This window comes from Triturus cristatus, chromosome 5_1 (genome assembly GCF_964204655.1).
Source record: "Triturus cristatus chromosome 5_1, aTriCri1.1, whole genome shotgun sequence".
NCBI lineage: Eukaryota > Metazoa > Chordata > Amphibia > Caudata > Salamandridae > Triturus > Triturus cristatus.
This window is the reverse complement of record NC_140587.1, coordinates 697,549,928-697,567,341: the sequence shown is the minus strand read 5'-3', so window position 1 is coordinate 697,567,341 and position 17,414 is coordinate 697,549,928. Positions and strand designations below refer to the sequence as shown.

At 44.1% G+C, this 17,414-nt stretch overlaps 1 protein-coding gene across 3 annotated transcripts in view; it reads right to left on the bottom strand.

Moving 5' to 3' along the window:
- Positions 1-17,414, bottom strand: part of PRKDC (protein kinase, DNA-activated, catalytic subunit) — a 2,754,228-nt gene that overhangs the window by 1,289,184 nt on the left and 1,447,630 nt on the right. For all 3 annotated transcript variants that reach the window (XM_085605657.1, XM_085605658.1, XM_085605659.1), the window contains one exon: positions 1,471-1,569. In XM_085605657.1, coding sequence (XP_085461783.1) covers positions 1,471-1,569 — 99 coding nt within the window. The remainder of the gene's footprint in view (positions 1-1,470; positions 1,570-17,414) is intronic.

Genomic DNA, 17,414 nt, shown 5'->3' with positions numbered 1-17,414 from the left:
AGTTTCTGTTCAAGTTGCAGGTTCAGGATAATCTAATCTCCTGGGGCCCAGCTACCACTCTTATACTAATCTGGGGGGCTGGGTTGCCTGCTAGGTCACGCCTTATGGGTGGAACCTGGGAGGGGGGTGGTTACACCCCCTTCTCTTTGTCTAGTTTCGCGCCAGGACTGGGGCTGGAGTGCCCCAGCACCGGTTTGAACTGGACTATGCATGGAGCAACTTGTGTGCCCCAGGCAGTGTCTCATTTCATTCATCCCTCCCTGCCCCAATACACTAAGGCCTGTCTGGGGTGGTGCTCGCACCTCCCAAGGCAGGAAACCTATTGTCCAAGCCTCCCTTGCCGGGATCACTCCCAGCAGCAGGAGGTCAGACTTGTGTCGTGGCAGCAGCATCCATTTTGTGATGCTGGGGCTCTGGTTAACTTTAACCGGGTAAGTAGGTTACAACATGTCTTCTCCCTCTAGAAGGGAGGGATAATATCCTCATCCCCAGAAATGGGATGGGGGTATTATTCCAAAGTGTTAGACACCTTACACGACATGTTTTGATAAAGTCAAACCATAGTTACCATAACCGTTTAAGATTATAAGGCACTTTAAGAGTATATGGTAGGCTATATCATAGATGAGCTATAAGGACATGGTTCTGAAAGCTGCAGACAGGCTCAGCTCATGCTAGAGCACCATCTCACATGTTACCAAGCACTCTGCCTCCAGGATTGTTAAGGCCTGCCATAGGAGTGGCTGATAGGTACACATGTGTCAATATGTAAGTTAGGTATAGGAATACTACACCTAAGCAAGGAGTGATTACACGACCTTGCCCCAGCTGAGTGATCAGCCAGTTGTGTCACAATGGAAGGCCAGGCCAGGGGTGGCATAATACATGCTGCAGCCCCTGGTAGGCCTAGGATACATCTATGCCCTGGGTACCTAAGGTACAGTGTACAGGGGCCAATAAGGTGATCCTATCCAAATGGGTTATGCACCTAAAGTACATAGTATCAATTTAGAGAGAGAACAGCAGGGCTGTGGGTCTGATTAGGAGGCCCACAGCCACATCTAAGTCGAAAACCAGTAAAGCAAAAGCAAAAAGTGGGGGGTGAACATAGAAAGCAGACCCTACTCTCCTACAGGCCGGTCTTATGTGACCTTGCTGACGTCACGTACGTGGACGACGCCTGGGCAGAGTCGCGTGATGTCGCCCCGGCACGCCGGGATGCTGTGGCAAAAAGTTTCCAGATCCAGTCTCACGCCTGGGGATAATTCTACGTGTAGAAATCTGCGGCTAGTAGTCTCTATGAGACACAGAATGCAAAAAAATATTAATATTTTTAGTACAAAAATCTGATGCTCTTATTTTTTTTTTTTTTTTAGCATTTTGATTCTTTGCAAAGCCCTGAACATTTTAAAATTGGTGATAAAACATTATTGCCAATGCACTGTATATAGGAACACTATAAATACATACTGAAGTTCAGCATCTTCATCTGTCAGTCCCTGAAGTAGTGGCTCTTTTGTCAGGTTAAACACTTCTTGAGACGGGCTGTCCATTTGGCTTTCTGGATCCCTTGAAAAAAAGTATGTAAATACTGTAACTCATTTCTATTATGTTATTAGAGAGGACAATTAGAAGTTGTTAGCAATTTTGAAGGTGAAGTCTAAGAGGATGGCTGAAATAAATCATAAGTGGCGATTAGTACTTTTAAATAACTTAGACACACATCAACACATAGGGGCATGGTACTCCATGCCATTTAACAGCTGATTCTTGTACACAAACAGTTTTCCCATTTAATCATTAATGCTTCCCATTTAAAAATCAATTGGGAGGACTATAACACTACAAACCTTCAAAATGACATAATGGGCAATAAAACAAGCTATGCGATTACCTCCGACTAAAGCCCCCTCACATAAAAAAGGACTGTGCACAAGGGCATCACCGAGCCACACTTGGTTTAGGAGATCCTCTTTTTGCCAGATCAATTGAGATGAAACGATGACATTTTGTGTCACCTCAACTCTTTGAATAGCATGCTGAGTAGTCAAGACCTAACTCGAAGGAGGTGGTGTGAAGGTTTAGATAAGCTGCAGTACAACACAATCACTGCTGCAACAATAAGGATAAATATCCAGCCAGATTTATTTATTGTAAAAGGAAAATATTTAATTATACCACCTTAAATACACACACACACATATATATTGATATGTGTGTGCAAATAGGTTGGTATCACAAATAGTTAGATATATTTTCTATATAAATTGTGACAAAAAATGCAAAGAAATAAAAAGCGAAACAAAAAAAATACATGAAATTAAAACACTGGATACTCAAGTTAAACACAATACATGGTTTGCAATTTCCAACTAATCGAGACCAAACTCTGAGGATCACGATCCTCACACCAAAAGAAAAGGTTACTTAGACTAATTAACAATCTTCCTGGTCAATATATAATCTACCGTCAGATTCCTTGCCTTATCAAAACTCACTTTTAAGCTTCAGACAAATATTTTCCCAGGAACTAATTTCTAGTGCCGACAGGTGGTGCCACATGGCTTCAGCCATAATTCTGCATCTGGATGTAATATGAATGAAGCATTGTAAGCATCAACCGGTGCACTGATATTAGTTCCTGAGATTTTTTCCGCTCCTCATCGAGAGAGACAACGTGGAACTGAAGAACAAGTTACTTACCTTCAGTAACGCTTTATATGGAAAAGACATTAACTAGCTGCAGATTGCTTACCTTTGAATTTCCCAGGCGTCAGATTGGATCTGTAAAATTTTGCGTGAGCAGTACCCCTAGGTGCCATTGGGTGTGTTTGTTCGGTTCCACACGGTGGAAATAATAACTAACTTGATATACCTCCTACCCGAAGATATCAAATACAAACAAGAAATACTTCAAAAACAGGTAAGTAGCATAGAAAAACACATGGGCCCCTATGAGGGTGGGGCAAACCATATACTAAGAAAGTGGTATGTGAGCTAAGTATCAAACGAGACTGATATCCAAGGATGGAGAAGCCCAGGGGAAGAACAGAACCACCAAAGGTGAGTAGCTACGGACCCCAAGGCGCCCGGGTGCAGAGTGGTTACACCGGGTCAAAAGTCCATAGGATACCAAAGGTTAAGCTATGATTGGTATATTTTTGTTTCAGAACACTTCCAAAAGGACCCAGAGGACACCAGTAGGATCACGGAGGGTGGTAGAGCCACTCCACCCATGGAAACCCAGGATACCTACACCAGGGAGCCGGGGTGCATAGGTGAGAAGTGGTGTCTGAACCGCCCGTTGAAGCCGTTGGAGGATCTTGGAAGTCTGGCAGCTACAGCAACTCATGGACCAGGACGGTGGAACCCAAACGTGTATTCTGGACAAGACGTACCTGAAAGGAGAGGGGACAGAGTCCAAATCACCCAGAGGTGTCCAGGAGGAGCCGGAGCAGGACCACAATGCCACCCCTTTTTGGAGGTACTTGCTGTAGCACAACTGTGTTGATGTCCCACGACGGTTGACGACTGCAGGAAGGTCAGTGGGTGGCAGGACCACCAACAAACCTTGGCAACTGTAAAAGTCGGTTTGAAGAAAAAAGGTGCTTGGTTGCAGACCAGCATGGTCTGTGGGCCTAAGCCAGCAAGGCTAAGTCAGGGCCAGCCCTCAGCACGCATGAGAGCCAGCAGGAATCGATGGAGGCCCCTCGAGGACCCTCTGGTAGCAGGCACAGGGAGTAGCAGGGAAGCCTCAGCAGCCAACAGAAGATGGAGGCCCACAGTTCAGAGGATGCAGGCAGGTTGTTGTTCTTGGAGCTGTGCAATGCTTGAGGCGGGGGCTGCTTGGAGCTCAAAGATCTTCAGTGAGGAGAGTCAACAAGCAATGGCAGGCAGACGCGATGCACAGGAATGCGGTTCAGGACGGCTGGAGAGGGATTACAGTCTCCCAAGTTGCAGGGAAGACTGGTCAGGACTCTAGGTAACCAACAAACTACTACCTGTGCTACGAAGCAGAGAGATGTCTGTGGGACAGCAGGATCAAACCGGTTGTCGATGTTGAGGTGCCTGCAGATGTAAAGAAGTGACTCCATCACTCCAAGGGAGACTCATTATTTGGAGCATGCAACGTCCTTGCTGACTCTAAGGATGCACAGCTACAGAGATGCATAAACTTGGAAGAGCACAGAGACGATGTTGCAGCAGGAGTCTTCCCACTAAGAGCAGTCTTGTCTTTGGTCCTTGATCGATATAGCAGCAGAGTTCTAGTGTACAACAGCAGAAGAGTCTTCAGACAGGTCTTCATGAATCTTGACGAAGTCCAAGACGAATCTGAGGATCCACCCTCAAGGGAGCCCTTAAGTAACCATAAAAGAAGGGAAGGACGTCTTATGTGGTGACCTACCTAACAGGGGAGGTCAGGGACACTACTCAGCTGGCCTAGCAAGTCAGATGCTTTCAGGGGCCAAGATTCAAGATGGCAGATTCAAGTGGCCATCTGGAGAAGCTCTGGGCACCTCCCTAGGGCCCCTTGTCCTTTGTGTAGTTTCAGAGCAGGAGCCAAGAGCTCCTGGAAAGGGCAAAACTGGTTCATGCAAGGAGGGTACCAAATGTGCCCTTCAATGCAGTCTGGTGGTGTTTGGAAGCGCCCCACTCTACCTAATTCTAAAGGAGAGGTGGTCAAACCTCTCCTTCACAGGAAATCCTTTATTCAGTTTCCCATGTCCGAGTGAAGCTCATCAGCAAGGGGGAAGAACAGTGCCTGGGGTCTGCAGCAACACGAGCTGGCAGGTAGACCCTATAAGGCTACACAGGCAGGCATAAGGAGCCCCCCAGTACATGGTATCATGCAACTAACACTCCAATCGGTGCGGTTGCATCATTCGAACATGTTTGATACCAAACATGACCGGATTTGAAGTAGCCATTATGTGGCTGGACATCTCGACTTGCCAGTGTCCACTACATATCTTAAAATGGCTGCCCCACACTTACAAAGCCAGAGAATGGAGTCCGGGGTTTATAGGGGTTACTTGCTCATGTAGGTGTACCGACACACTTAGAACCATGCTCTCTGCCTTAGACTGAAGGGCCTACCTTAGGGGTGAGTTATAGGTTTAATATGCACTGACCGGGAGACATTCTCAAAAAACAAGAAAAAATATTTGACAGAATGACGAAAAAAGTCTCTCAAAAAGAGACAGATGGGTAGCTCTTTTCCCGATCAGCAATGACGCGGAAAGAAAAGAAGTGACGTCCGCTTGCCTGGGTGGCACCTATATAGGTGATGGTGATGCCACTTCCGGCAGCAAGAGTATTGTGCACGCAAAGGTTTCCGGATCCAGTCTTGCGCCTGGGAAATTCAAAGATAAAGAATCTGCAGCTAGAAGTCTCTATCAGATAGAATCACAGCAGCGACAAGTACAGCATAAAATGCATTTGCATAATGTGAGATCTTATTAATCAAGATACTAGCTCAAAGAGGAGCGAAGGGTGCTGAGTAAACTAGAGGAAAATTACGTATCCACCAAAAATATTAACAAAGGTAAACAAACCTTTCTTCAGATGAATACATCTCTCTGCAAAGTAGAAAGGGAAAGTAGACTGTGGATCCTTCCTGTGCGTGTCTACCATCTGTGGTGATACGCACACCTGCCATTTCCTTATTTCACAGCAATATCATCCAGTGATTGCGGTGACACTCATCATTTCTTTGTCTCAATTCTGTGGATCAATTCCCTTGTGGTAAATCTTCAGTGGTGATACGCACTTGCTTTATGTCATAGCAACCTCCAGCTGTGACACACCCTTCTCTGGAAGTCTAAGAATTACGTACCTTCTTTTAATCACCCTCCTACCTTTACCTACTCCACATCATGGGTACACCTGGAATATGCCAACCACCATCCTTCCTAAATTAGTGTGGTGATCCCTAAATTCATTGGAAAGACCGGACCAAATTGTTTGAGTCCTATCTCATAGCGATGGGAGGAGAAAAATTCTCTGCATTACGCAAACAGCAAATTCTGTTACACAATTTGGGTGTTCATGGACACAAAGTATATGAAACACTACCCGAGCCAGAGTTGGAGGAGGATGATGAATCAGATGCGTATGATATTACTCCCATGAAATAAGAGACACACTATGGGGATAAAGTCAATGTGGTCCTCGAACGCCACAAATTTTTTAGCAGAGTGCAAAGTAAAAATGAGTCAGTCAATAATTACATTGCAGCCCTTAGAGGTCTCACCCAGTTATGTGATTTTGGGGAACTTTGATATGGGACCAACTCGTCAGGTGCACTAATAGTAGCAGAGTGCAAGAGAAACTACTCGCAAAAAAACCCACATTGAGAGAAGTCATATCTTTAGCGCAATCCATAGAGCATACAGCTAAATGCATAAAGGAAATGAAAGTCAAGGAGGAAGTAGTGGCTTCTGTCCCAGCTGAAGCCCCTAACGGTGAAGTACTCAAAGTTACCAACAAAGAACTGGCAACCAATAAATCCACGAAGGACAGGCAGGGGTTTAAATGTTTTAGATGTGGCAGCAGCAATCATTTGGCTAACAGCCCTTTCTGCACAGCTAAGAGTGCTTTGTGCAAAAAATGCAATGGGGAAGAGGGCACATCGCCAGAGTTTGCAGGGATGGAACTGCCAATTCAGTAAAAGTAGTCAACGTAGTGGATGAACCATGTGCTAAATTCATCTTTCAAATAAAAGACAGTGAAGAGCCCTCCAAACCCAACTATCGTAAATGTACTGTACACATTGACAACAAGCCTATTGAAATGTATGCAGACTCTTGTTCCCCATTCACCTTGATCAACATTATGGACTTTGAGAAATCCCTCTGTGGAAACAAATTTGAGTTGAGTCCTCCTGATATATCGCCAGAAGGGTACACCAGGGATCCCATTCCCCTTGTTGGCTTAGTAAAACCCATATAAACTTTAAAGGGAGATCCACGGTAGGGAAAGTATACATAGTTGAGAGCGGGGCAAATCTCCTGGGTTGGAAACACCAGAAAGAGCTTGGAATCATACTTGATCCCAATAATGACAACCAAGTTATTCTAGTAGAAACTCCCAACAGCAACAGCCTCTTGCGGGATTCCTTTCCTGATCTATTTGCTGATAAGTTAGGAAAGTTGAAGGACTTTCAACATAAAATCAAAGTCAGACAGGGCGCTAAACCCGTTGTGCATAAAACACGCCAGGTACCCCTTCGGTTGAGAGAAACTCTCAAAGCTAAGTTAGACAAGCTATGTGAAATGGGGGTCATCCAACCCATAGACTCATCTGAATGGTTGGCACCTTTAGTTTTAGCATCCAAAGCTTATGGGCAAGGTATCCGCCTCTGTGTGGACCTGCGCAGTCTTAATGAAAACATCTGGGTGGAGCGGTTCCCCCTTGCCTAATATAAATGAGATGCTAAGCACCATGGGGAGGGCGAGTTTTTTTTTCAGTCATTGATCTTTCAATGGCCTACCATCAAGTGGAGTTACACCCGGAGTCCAGACCGTTGACTGCATTCACCTCGCCTTTCGGTGCCTACATGTATATCAGAATGCTGTTCGGCCTGGCCTCAGCAGCCTCTATTTTTCAAAAGATCATGCAACATATCCTTAGAGGCATATCCAACACTCTATGCTTCCAGGATGATATACTTATGTATGGTCCAACTGAGGAAGAACATGACAGCGTCCTTAACTCAGTGTGCCAAAGACTCATGGAAGCAGGGTTAACCGTTAAGTTAGACAAGTGCAAGATCAAGGTGAATTCCGTAGACTACCTGGGGCACACTATTTCCCATGAAGGTTTTAGGCCCAAGTACAGCTTAATACAAGCAGTCAAGGATGCTCCATACCCAACCAACAAAGATTAATTAAAATCCTTTTTAGGGTTGGTTGAATATATGGCCAAATATGTAAAGAATTTTTCAGATCTGTGTGATGGCTTGCGGGACCTCCTGGAAAAAAAGCAAAGAGTTGACCTGGGAGGACAAACACAACAAATTGGTGGACATGGTGAAGAAACGCATCTTAGAGTCTCCTGCTCTAGGCTCCTTCGACCCCTCTAAAAAACACAATGCTAACCACTGATGCATCCAACAAGGGGTTAGGAGCGACACTGTCTCAAAAAAGTGAGGATGGTGAAACCGTAATAGCGTTTGCCTCCCGGTCCCTCAGCCCCTCTGAATGCAACTACTCCGTCATCGAGAGGGAAGCGTTAGCATGCTACTGGGCTGTGAATCACTTTAAGTTTTTTCTATGGGCAATAAAATTCAATATACGCACAGATCACAAGCCTTTGACATTCATTTTCTCATCGAAAAACATCCAAAACAAATCCCCACGCATAGCCAAATGGGTGTTGGGTTTGGAAAACTACTGTTTCAGAGTGGAATACTTACCTGGTCCTGAGAATGTGGTTGCGGACTGCCCGTCGAGGTCCCCTCTCGACGTTAGCCATTGGGAGGACCAGCTTGACGTTCCTATTTTAGCCACGCACCTCCCCTCCTTAACTAAACTAGAATGGGAAGAGTGTGAGTCAAGAGACTCGGATATGAGTATCCTAAAAAACCTTATCATCAATGGCTGGCCTGAGAATGTTGATGATTCATTGTGCGGAGAGTGGATGACTAGAATAAAGAAGCTTCCACCTTAGCTGCTGTGAAGACTCATGTTTTGTTGGAACTTCTACACCTACCTTATCAATGAGTCCCAAACCGCTACCTCTTTGGTAGATGGAACTGAAAAAGGCTAGTCATCCAAGGAAATCATGCAACACCAATAGAGCTAAGCAATGCATGGCGCGTCCGGGACAAAACAATACACTGTGCATAGGGAACTAAAGGACAAATGATAGTGCTAACATCCTGCCCCCCTCGAAATCAAATCAGACTAGCCATTTACAACATCAGTTATCCTTATCCAAACAGCTGCAGTGATTCAGAAGAAAGAGCAGAGCAATTATTCCTTTGCAAAATTGAAAACTGAGACACCCTTTCCTTTTAAATGGCAGAAGCGGTAGCTGAGTCTGAAGAGGACTTATTAATATCCTCTATATTGAAGCAGGCTCGGGTAGAAGTCGGAGCAGCTATCACATCAATATTAATTGGTTTGACAACAATCACTTCTCTTCCGCTTTCATTCCTAATTCACATACAGAGTATATACCCATCTAATCACTTCAGCGACCCGTTGCCTCGTTCTATCTTCAAACAAATCAAGGATGTCTAAATAACCATCCCCAGCACACGTCGAAGGTGTCTCAAAATTTGTCAGCACTAATTATACAAAAATTATTAAGATTTTTTCTTTCTTCTTATTTCCTTTTATTTTGTTGGTCTTCAGACAGCTGACACGGGTTTCATCGCTTAGAAGGGGAAAGTGTACCGTGACTTTTTCAAGGCTGCACAAATACCAAAAAATATCAAAAAACAATGTACAACCTTACAGAAACAGGAGTACAAACCCTTAAACCATCTCATAGAGTGAGCAGTGAACTTAGGGTAACTCCAATTCCCATGCACAAGATGGTGAGTAACTCGCAGATGTCACAAAGATGTCCCATGGTAAATCAGAAATACCGAATATAACCAAAAGGAAGATGGAGGAAAGTAAAGATCAAAAGTAAAACCTGTGTAAACCAAATGCACGTCTATATCTCCATGTGAAAAAATCTTAATCTAGAAATGTGCGTCAACATGAAATTGTGACCGTGAATCAGAATATATTAAAATGGGTGGGAATCCTAAAAACTGATCAATATAGTGAGAGACGAAAGAATCTTATTGGGTTCCTATATAGCCCGAGCTGTGAGAAGGCGCCATAAATACCTATGTCTTCTTGGTAGAAACCTCTGTAAATTCAGAGGTAATGCATGGTAAACATATTATTCAGCCGAATAATACACTCTCTAATGTACATAGTCCAAACTAAGTACCTACTTCATTTGTGGTGATAATTCCAACCCACAAAGGGTTTCAGTATCTCGCAATTTCCAAAACAACCGTTTTTATATATCCAGGGATCCTGATATGTCCCAATATCACGAGCTGGAAGAAAATCAATTTCAGGAATAGCTCAAAGAGTGTCTACGTACTCCCATATTAGTTCAAGACTGTAGTGCAATAATCTCTACCCAACACAGTCTTGTGTGGATTACTGCTCCTGTTATCTACTATGTGACTATAAATATTAATCCTCTGAGAAAATTAGCAGCCATATTTGCTTGAAACCACCACCCGCTCAAAGTCATGTAAAATAAAGGCGTGGTGGTTGCGTACGGCCTTTATAAGCACCTCAGCCAGTACGCCTGATTGCGATGGTAAACATCATGAAAGGGGAAAAAGCATGATATGTTAATGAATGAAATTATATTTCCCGTTTGGGGTGTGCGCTCGGATAAGGAGCTATCAGGAAGTAAAATTATGTTTAGCCTCGCAATGAGGCGTACTGGCTGGCATTAGTATAGAGATGCTTTTAGAGGCTGTACGGAACCACCACCGCCTTTATTTTACATGACTTTGAGCAGGTGGTGGTTTCAAGCAAATATGGCTCTATTAATTTTCTCAGAGGATGAATATTTATAGTCGCATAGTAGATAACAGGAGCAGTAATCCACACGAGACTGTATTGGGTAGAGATTGTTGCACTACAGTCTTGAACTGATCTGGGAGTACATAGACACTCTGAGCTATTCCTGAAATTGATTTTCTTCCAGCTTGTGATAGTGGGACATATCAGGATCCCTGGATATATTTAAACAGTTTGTTTTGGACGTCGCGAGATACTGAAACCCTTTGTGGGTTGGAATTATCACCACAAAGGAAGTAGGTACTTAGTGTGGACCATGCACTATGTACATTAGAGTGTGTATTATTCGGCTGAATAATATGTTTACCATGCATTATCATTGAATTTACCGAGGTTTCTACCAAGAAGACATAGGTATTTATGGCGCCTTCTCACAGCTTGGGCTATATAGGGACCCAATAAGATTCTTTCGTCCCTCACTATATTGATCAGTTTTTAGGATTCCTTCCATTTTAATCGCATATTCTGATTCACAGTCACAATTTCCTGTTGACTTGCATATCTAGATTAAGAATTTTTCACATGGAGATATAGACGTGCATTTGGTTTACACAGATTTTACTTTTGGTCTTTCCTTTCCTCCATCTTCCTTTTGTTTATAGTCGGTATTTCTGATTTACAATGGGACATCTTTGTGACATCTGCGAGTTATTAACCATCTTGTGCATGGGAATTGGAGTTACCCTAAGTTCACTGCTCACACTATGAGATGGTTTAAGTGTTTGTACTCCTGTTTCTGTAAGGTAGTACATTGGTTTTTTTTGTTTGTATTTGTGCAGCCTTGAAAAAGTCGCGGGACAATTTCCCCATGTAACCAACGAAACACGTGTCGGCTGTCTGAAGACCAACTAAATAAAAGGAAATAAGAAGAAAGAAAGCAAGAATCCTAATAATTTTTGTATAATTTGTGCTGATATTGTGCACTGTAAAACACATTTTGAGACACATTCGACTTGTGCTGGGGGTTGTTATTTATTCAGCTGGCCTAGGCCTCAATTTTGGGGAGGTTGGTGGCTCTCCTCACCTTGCAGCACCATCTCCGAGATAAGAAATTCCAAGATAGTGACATGTGCTATTCTCCTTAGTGGCGCTAGTTAACCTTAAAAGCATACCACTGTTCCTTTTTTTTCTCAAATCTAGGATGTCGTCATCCCCATCTGGACAAAGATTGTCAACGCTTCACTGTCACAAGGCACGATCCCAGATTGCCTAAAAGCAGCTCAGGTATCACCTATACTAAAAAAAACAAATTCAGATAGTGCTGACTTGAACAACTTCCACCTTATCTCTAACATCCCCACCCTAGCCAAACTCCTGGTAAAATGTCTTCAATCTCAACTCCTAGCTAACAACGAGGATTTCTAACTCCTAGACCAGCATCAATCTGGCTTTCGGAGTGGGCACAGCACTGAATCGGCTCTCACTCATGTTATGGATGCCATTTTAAAAATGCTTGACCAAAATGAATCCTTCCTCCTAATCCTCCTTGACCTCTCCTCCGTGTTTGACACTGTCAATCACGACAACCTCCTATTCATTTTGAAGAACAGGATTGGTCTCTCTGGCCGGGTGTACCAATGGTTCTCGTCCTTCCTCCACAACAGATCACAAAGAGTCAAGGCAAAACCCTCTCTCTCCCAGCCCTCTCTAGTATCCATGGGGGTCCCCCAAGGGTCCGCCCTATCTCCTATACTCTTCAACTTGTTCTTGGAACCATTAGCTAATGCGCTAAATTCCACGAACATTCTCTTCCATATTTATGCGGACGATACGCAACTTTATCTGAAAATCTCCTCCCCGGATAACCTCATTTCACTCAACACTACTCTAACGTCTACTCAAAACTGGCTAACCGAGAACCACCTCCTGCTCAACACCTCCAAAACAGAACTCCTTCTCATTTCTCATCCGAATCACATCCCCAAGTTAGACCTTTGGATGAATCCCCTCACTGCCTTCAACTGCTCAGCCCTCATTATTGACTCTGCCAAATCTCTTGGAATCACCCTGGACAAGCATCTTAACATGAAAAATCATATCAGCAATGTGTGTAAGGGAGCTAATCACCTGATGAGGATACTCAGGAACATCAAATATTCCTTCCACAAGCTGATTTCAATCAGGTGGTCCAAGCGCTTGTTTTGCTGAGACTAGACTATGGCAGTGCTACGCTCTGTGGCCTCCCCAAATATACCCTGGCCCCACTAAGGGCATCATTAAACGCTGCTACCAGATTGGTTACGGGTACCAAAAGAAATGCACACATATCCCCAATCCTAAAAAATACCTTAAGTGGTTGCCCTATGAAGCACAAATTCAGCTAAAGATTGCCTATCTGTCTCAAAAAGCCCTCTATTTTAAAAACCCCAGTTACCTAGCGCAAAAGCTTGAATTATATGGAGGTGGTAGACCCTCAAGAAGTGGTAACTCTTTCCTCCTGAAACCACAGATCTTTCGCAAAAAGAGAACGTGTCACCGAGCTTTCTCCGGCGCTGCCCCGAAGATCTGGAACTCTCTTCCACCGAAATACGCAGAATCTCCTCCACGGTTGTTTTCAAATTGGAGGCTAAAAGATTCCTTATGAACAAGTTCTTACCTTAAATGGGTTAGGATCATCTGCTCTAAGTCACTGGACCTTGCGACCTGCACTGGGTGCTACTCTTCTTTTAACTATCTTTTGCTACCCTCTTAGCTCGCTATGTACCAGTTATTGTATTACTCTCTTTTGAACCCTTTTGTTTTGTGGTTGTTCTGTTTTGGTATTCTTATCTGATGTCGATACTGCATTTATTACCTTCTTTCCCTCCAAAGTAAAGCGCTCTGATATCCTTCGTGATCATATTTGCGCTATATAAAACTTTATATATAAATAAACATATTGCATGCAAAGGTGGCTGTAGGTCACCTGGTGTGCATAGCTCCTCTTCTTAAACTGTTCAGAGGAGTAGTTAGTGGGAAGGGTGCCTGATATCAGCTTGTCACTCCTCCGCATACTGCAACGGTAACATTTAACTTTAACACTCCTGTGCCTCTGCAAAGCTACTTGAGACTGTTTGATGGTCATCCCAGACGATCACCACTGCTGATACCTCTTTGCAGTGCTCAGCCACGGAGAAGAAATCAAGTCTCAAATAAGCTGCATCAGTTTTCTGTCCAATGTGTAAATCGAGTTGTGAAGAAGTCCACTGCTAGTCAAACAGCAGGTCATTAATATTTCAACCATACTCAGAGTATATAAATGTATTTTAATCAAATTTACCATCTGCGCACAACTGGCTAGCAAAATACACAAGGTGGAAAATGCTGCACAGGGACATGCATGACATCAATATAACCACCAATTAATCAATCAATCAATCAGGATCTATAAAGCGCTGCTAAACACCCAATAGGGTATTCAGGCGCTTGCGTGTCCCAGAATGATAATACGAGTAGTCATGTCTTGAGGGCCCTTTGGAATTCCAGAAGTGAGGTGATGGTCTGCAGCTGTGTGGGGAGGTGTAGAAAAGTATCCCTTTTTGTCATGGTCATCCACACTTTTTGCCAATGGAACTGATGATTTTCAACTGATGTGCACTAGGTCCCTGCTAACCAGGCCCCAGTGCCAGTGTTCTTTTCCTAAAGATAAGGTAAAATGGTCTGACTGCGCGACAATTGGTACATACGTTAGCACCCCTGTGTGTACCTAGTAAATGGTACCCTTGGTACCTAGGGCATGGATACAAAAGAGGGTCCCTAAGGGCTGCACCATGTATTATGCCACCCTAAGGGAATACCATACAAATTGCATGCAGACTGCCATTGTAGGCTGCATGACATGGTGCAAACCATGTGTGAAAGCATGATATGGCACACTCACTGTGTGCCTTGCCTAAGTCACTACATATAATATATGCAAGTCACCCCCACAGCAGGCCTTATAGCCCTAAGGCAGGGTGCATTATATTAAATATAAGGACATACCTGCAGTAGCAGATATGCCCCTGTACTATCTAGTTCAATTGCTAGATGGTACAAGTTAACAGGCAAGCCATCTTCAGTATATGTACTGGGCACTGGCCATTACAAGTTAGCCAACTACATGATGGCTTTACTGAAACCTATGGTGTTTGGTATCAAACACTTTCTCTTAATAAATCTGTACTGTTGCCAATACTAGGTTTATTATTAAATGCAACTAGAGGTCACCTGTAGGAAGCTGGCTCTCTATATAGTGTTCTAAAACAAAGTACACTGTGCAGAGAGACAAGTGGGTCCCAATTGGTTTACAGAGGCAAAAGTAGATAATACTAACGCTTTCTTTTGTGGTAGTGTGGGCGAGCAGTTAGGCTTATCAGAGGGTAGTGCTAAGCATTTGTTGTACTCACAGAGACAATAAATGAGACACACACTCAAAGAATAAATCGGAGACCAAATTAGAAAAATAACGCTTCTCTTTATGTAGATTTTAAACTTAAGAACATTGTTCAAAGGAAAGTACAGTTTTCAATAGAAATCTTCACAGATAAGTAAAACGTTCAAACCTGTGTGCTTTTACGCACAACGCAATCCTCTAGGTGGAAAAGTCAAAGGTGCATAAAAATAAGTACAGATGGTTGCAGGGTTCACCTTCTGGAATCAATATACTAATGGGCCAAGGTTCACAGTACTATCAGCAGTTCTTCAGGAACCGCCCGGGTTCTACCAGGAGCAAGGTGCTGGTGAGGCTGGTAGCTGGCGCACTTCGGAGAAGGGGTGGCCACCTAGAAAGAATCTGGTCAGGGGGACTTGCACGCAAGTCAGATGGCTTCCAAACGGGGGCTCAGGTCAAAAGAGGTCTTCAAGCATTGAGGCGCAGCCAGCTCGATGAGGCCCGGGCCGGGAGGCTCGGAACCTGGGGGGGGGGGGAGGGGGTTGTCAGCTGGGCTGGGTGCTCGCAGCCAGGGACAAACAGCTGGAAGAGGAGAAATCAAGGCAGCAGGGCCACTCTCGTAGTAGGTCTCAGTAATGCAGACATCCCTCAGCGGCTGCTTGGTCCTGGTACAGTGAGATTCTGGACACTCGCTGCTGGTGTCTGGTGCGGGGTGTCCAGTACCTTGGGGATTGGTGCAGCACAGCTGGCCATGGTGTCTTCATACTCAGTGGGAAGACAGATCTGGCCTTCCAGAGCACGAGTACCTTCTCCTGGTCGTCTGTGGCATCGGTCGGGCTGGGGAGCTGCAAGGTGGTGGACCGGACTCGGCTGGTTGGTGCCTGCGGACTGCAGGAGAGTAGCTCCTCTACTCAAAGTTAGACTTTCGGTGGTTGATGAAGTGCTGGCAGGCTACCTAAGGCTTTGGTAGTTCTCCAGCTCGCAGGACGAGTCACTCTGTCATGATTGTCGAGAGAGGGCTTAGGACGGCAGGGTTTTGCGCCAAAGGCCAAAGTTCTGCTGCAGTTCTTGCCAGGCAATAACTCTTCTTCTTCCTTCTTCTGTTGATCCATTGAATGTGAGTTCTTGTGTTAAGGGGTGCCACCTAACCACTCAATTTAGGGGTGTTATAAGGAGTGACAGGTGGTAGCCAATGGGCTACCTACCTTTAGGGTGTCTACACCCCATATAAGATGCAAATGCACTTTCTTAGACTAAGAGAGTGTCTCCCTCATGCACTCGAAGAATGAGTTCAGTAGTTAATCTTGTAATAATAAGTTCTTCAAAGTCAATTCGATATTACAATCTTTACATTTTTATTTGATTGTAAGGTGAATCATCTCATGGTAACATAATGGTACGTGCTTTGAATTCATATTCATTCAAAGTAACAAGTTGCCCAATACATTTCGGGCGTGAAAGCCCTTCTTCAGGGGAAATATGCTGTAAATGCAAGGAAACAGGGTGTCAGCACAAGAAAAATACAGTAGTGTGTGTGTAACAATGCTGTAACTGTACGCAGAATGTGTTAGTGCTATTCGTGTATTAGTGAAGATGAGCAGATGTGGATACTGTGTTTCTCAGAAATGAACCAATTTCCCATAATTTCCATCGGGGGTGCCAATAGGAAGATAAACGTGTATCCGTGATCAAAAATGTGAACGTTGTGCAACAGACGGTTAGCGTGAGCAATACTGTGGAGATAACAAACGTAGTGCTTTGGTGGCGAAGTACCGATAAACCGCGTGTTGAGTGAACCCCTGTGACTGTGATTGATCGAAGTTACATGCAGCCACGCAAATGTGTCGGCATCAAAATGAGCGTTTCATTAAGAATAGGGATACAGTGATAGACTAAGCGACCAGAGTTCTAGAGTGTAATCGAGTTAACAAGCCGCGTACTTGCCAAAGTTCACCAAGATAATAAGCGTTTGTATAACCAAATGTGCCCGTGGTAAAAGTCTGTGGAAAAACAGCAACACATAATTTCAGTGAAGCTTTGTGCTCGAATGAGCGGTCAATGCGTGCATCAAAGAGACTTACTTAAAAAAGTGAGATGGGTTGAAAGTACTCCGTCGGGTGTAGCCGGGGTGATAACCGGGGTGATGCGAGTGAATTAGTTTCGGCGGAACTTTATTAAAAGACCTGGTTAACCCGGAAGTAATCAGGCGCGCTCGCACGGAACTACACAGAAGAAAGACTGGTAGTTCGGTACTGGCATGCTGATATCTGAAGTACCAAAGTGTGTAAAAAAATGAGTGAACAGAGGTTGCTCAAAGGAAATGAAAGTGATAAAAATTGCGAAAAATAGCCCGATGCGAATAAAGTCTCAGTGGGGGAAACAATCAGATGATGTGTACCGAGGTAAATAGACTGTGCAAAGAAGAAAGACTAGTAGTACGGAAGCATGCATCTCAAGTG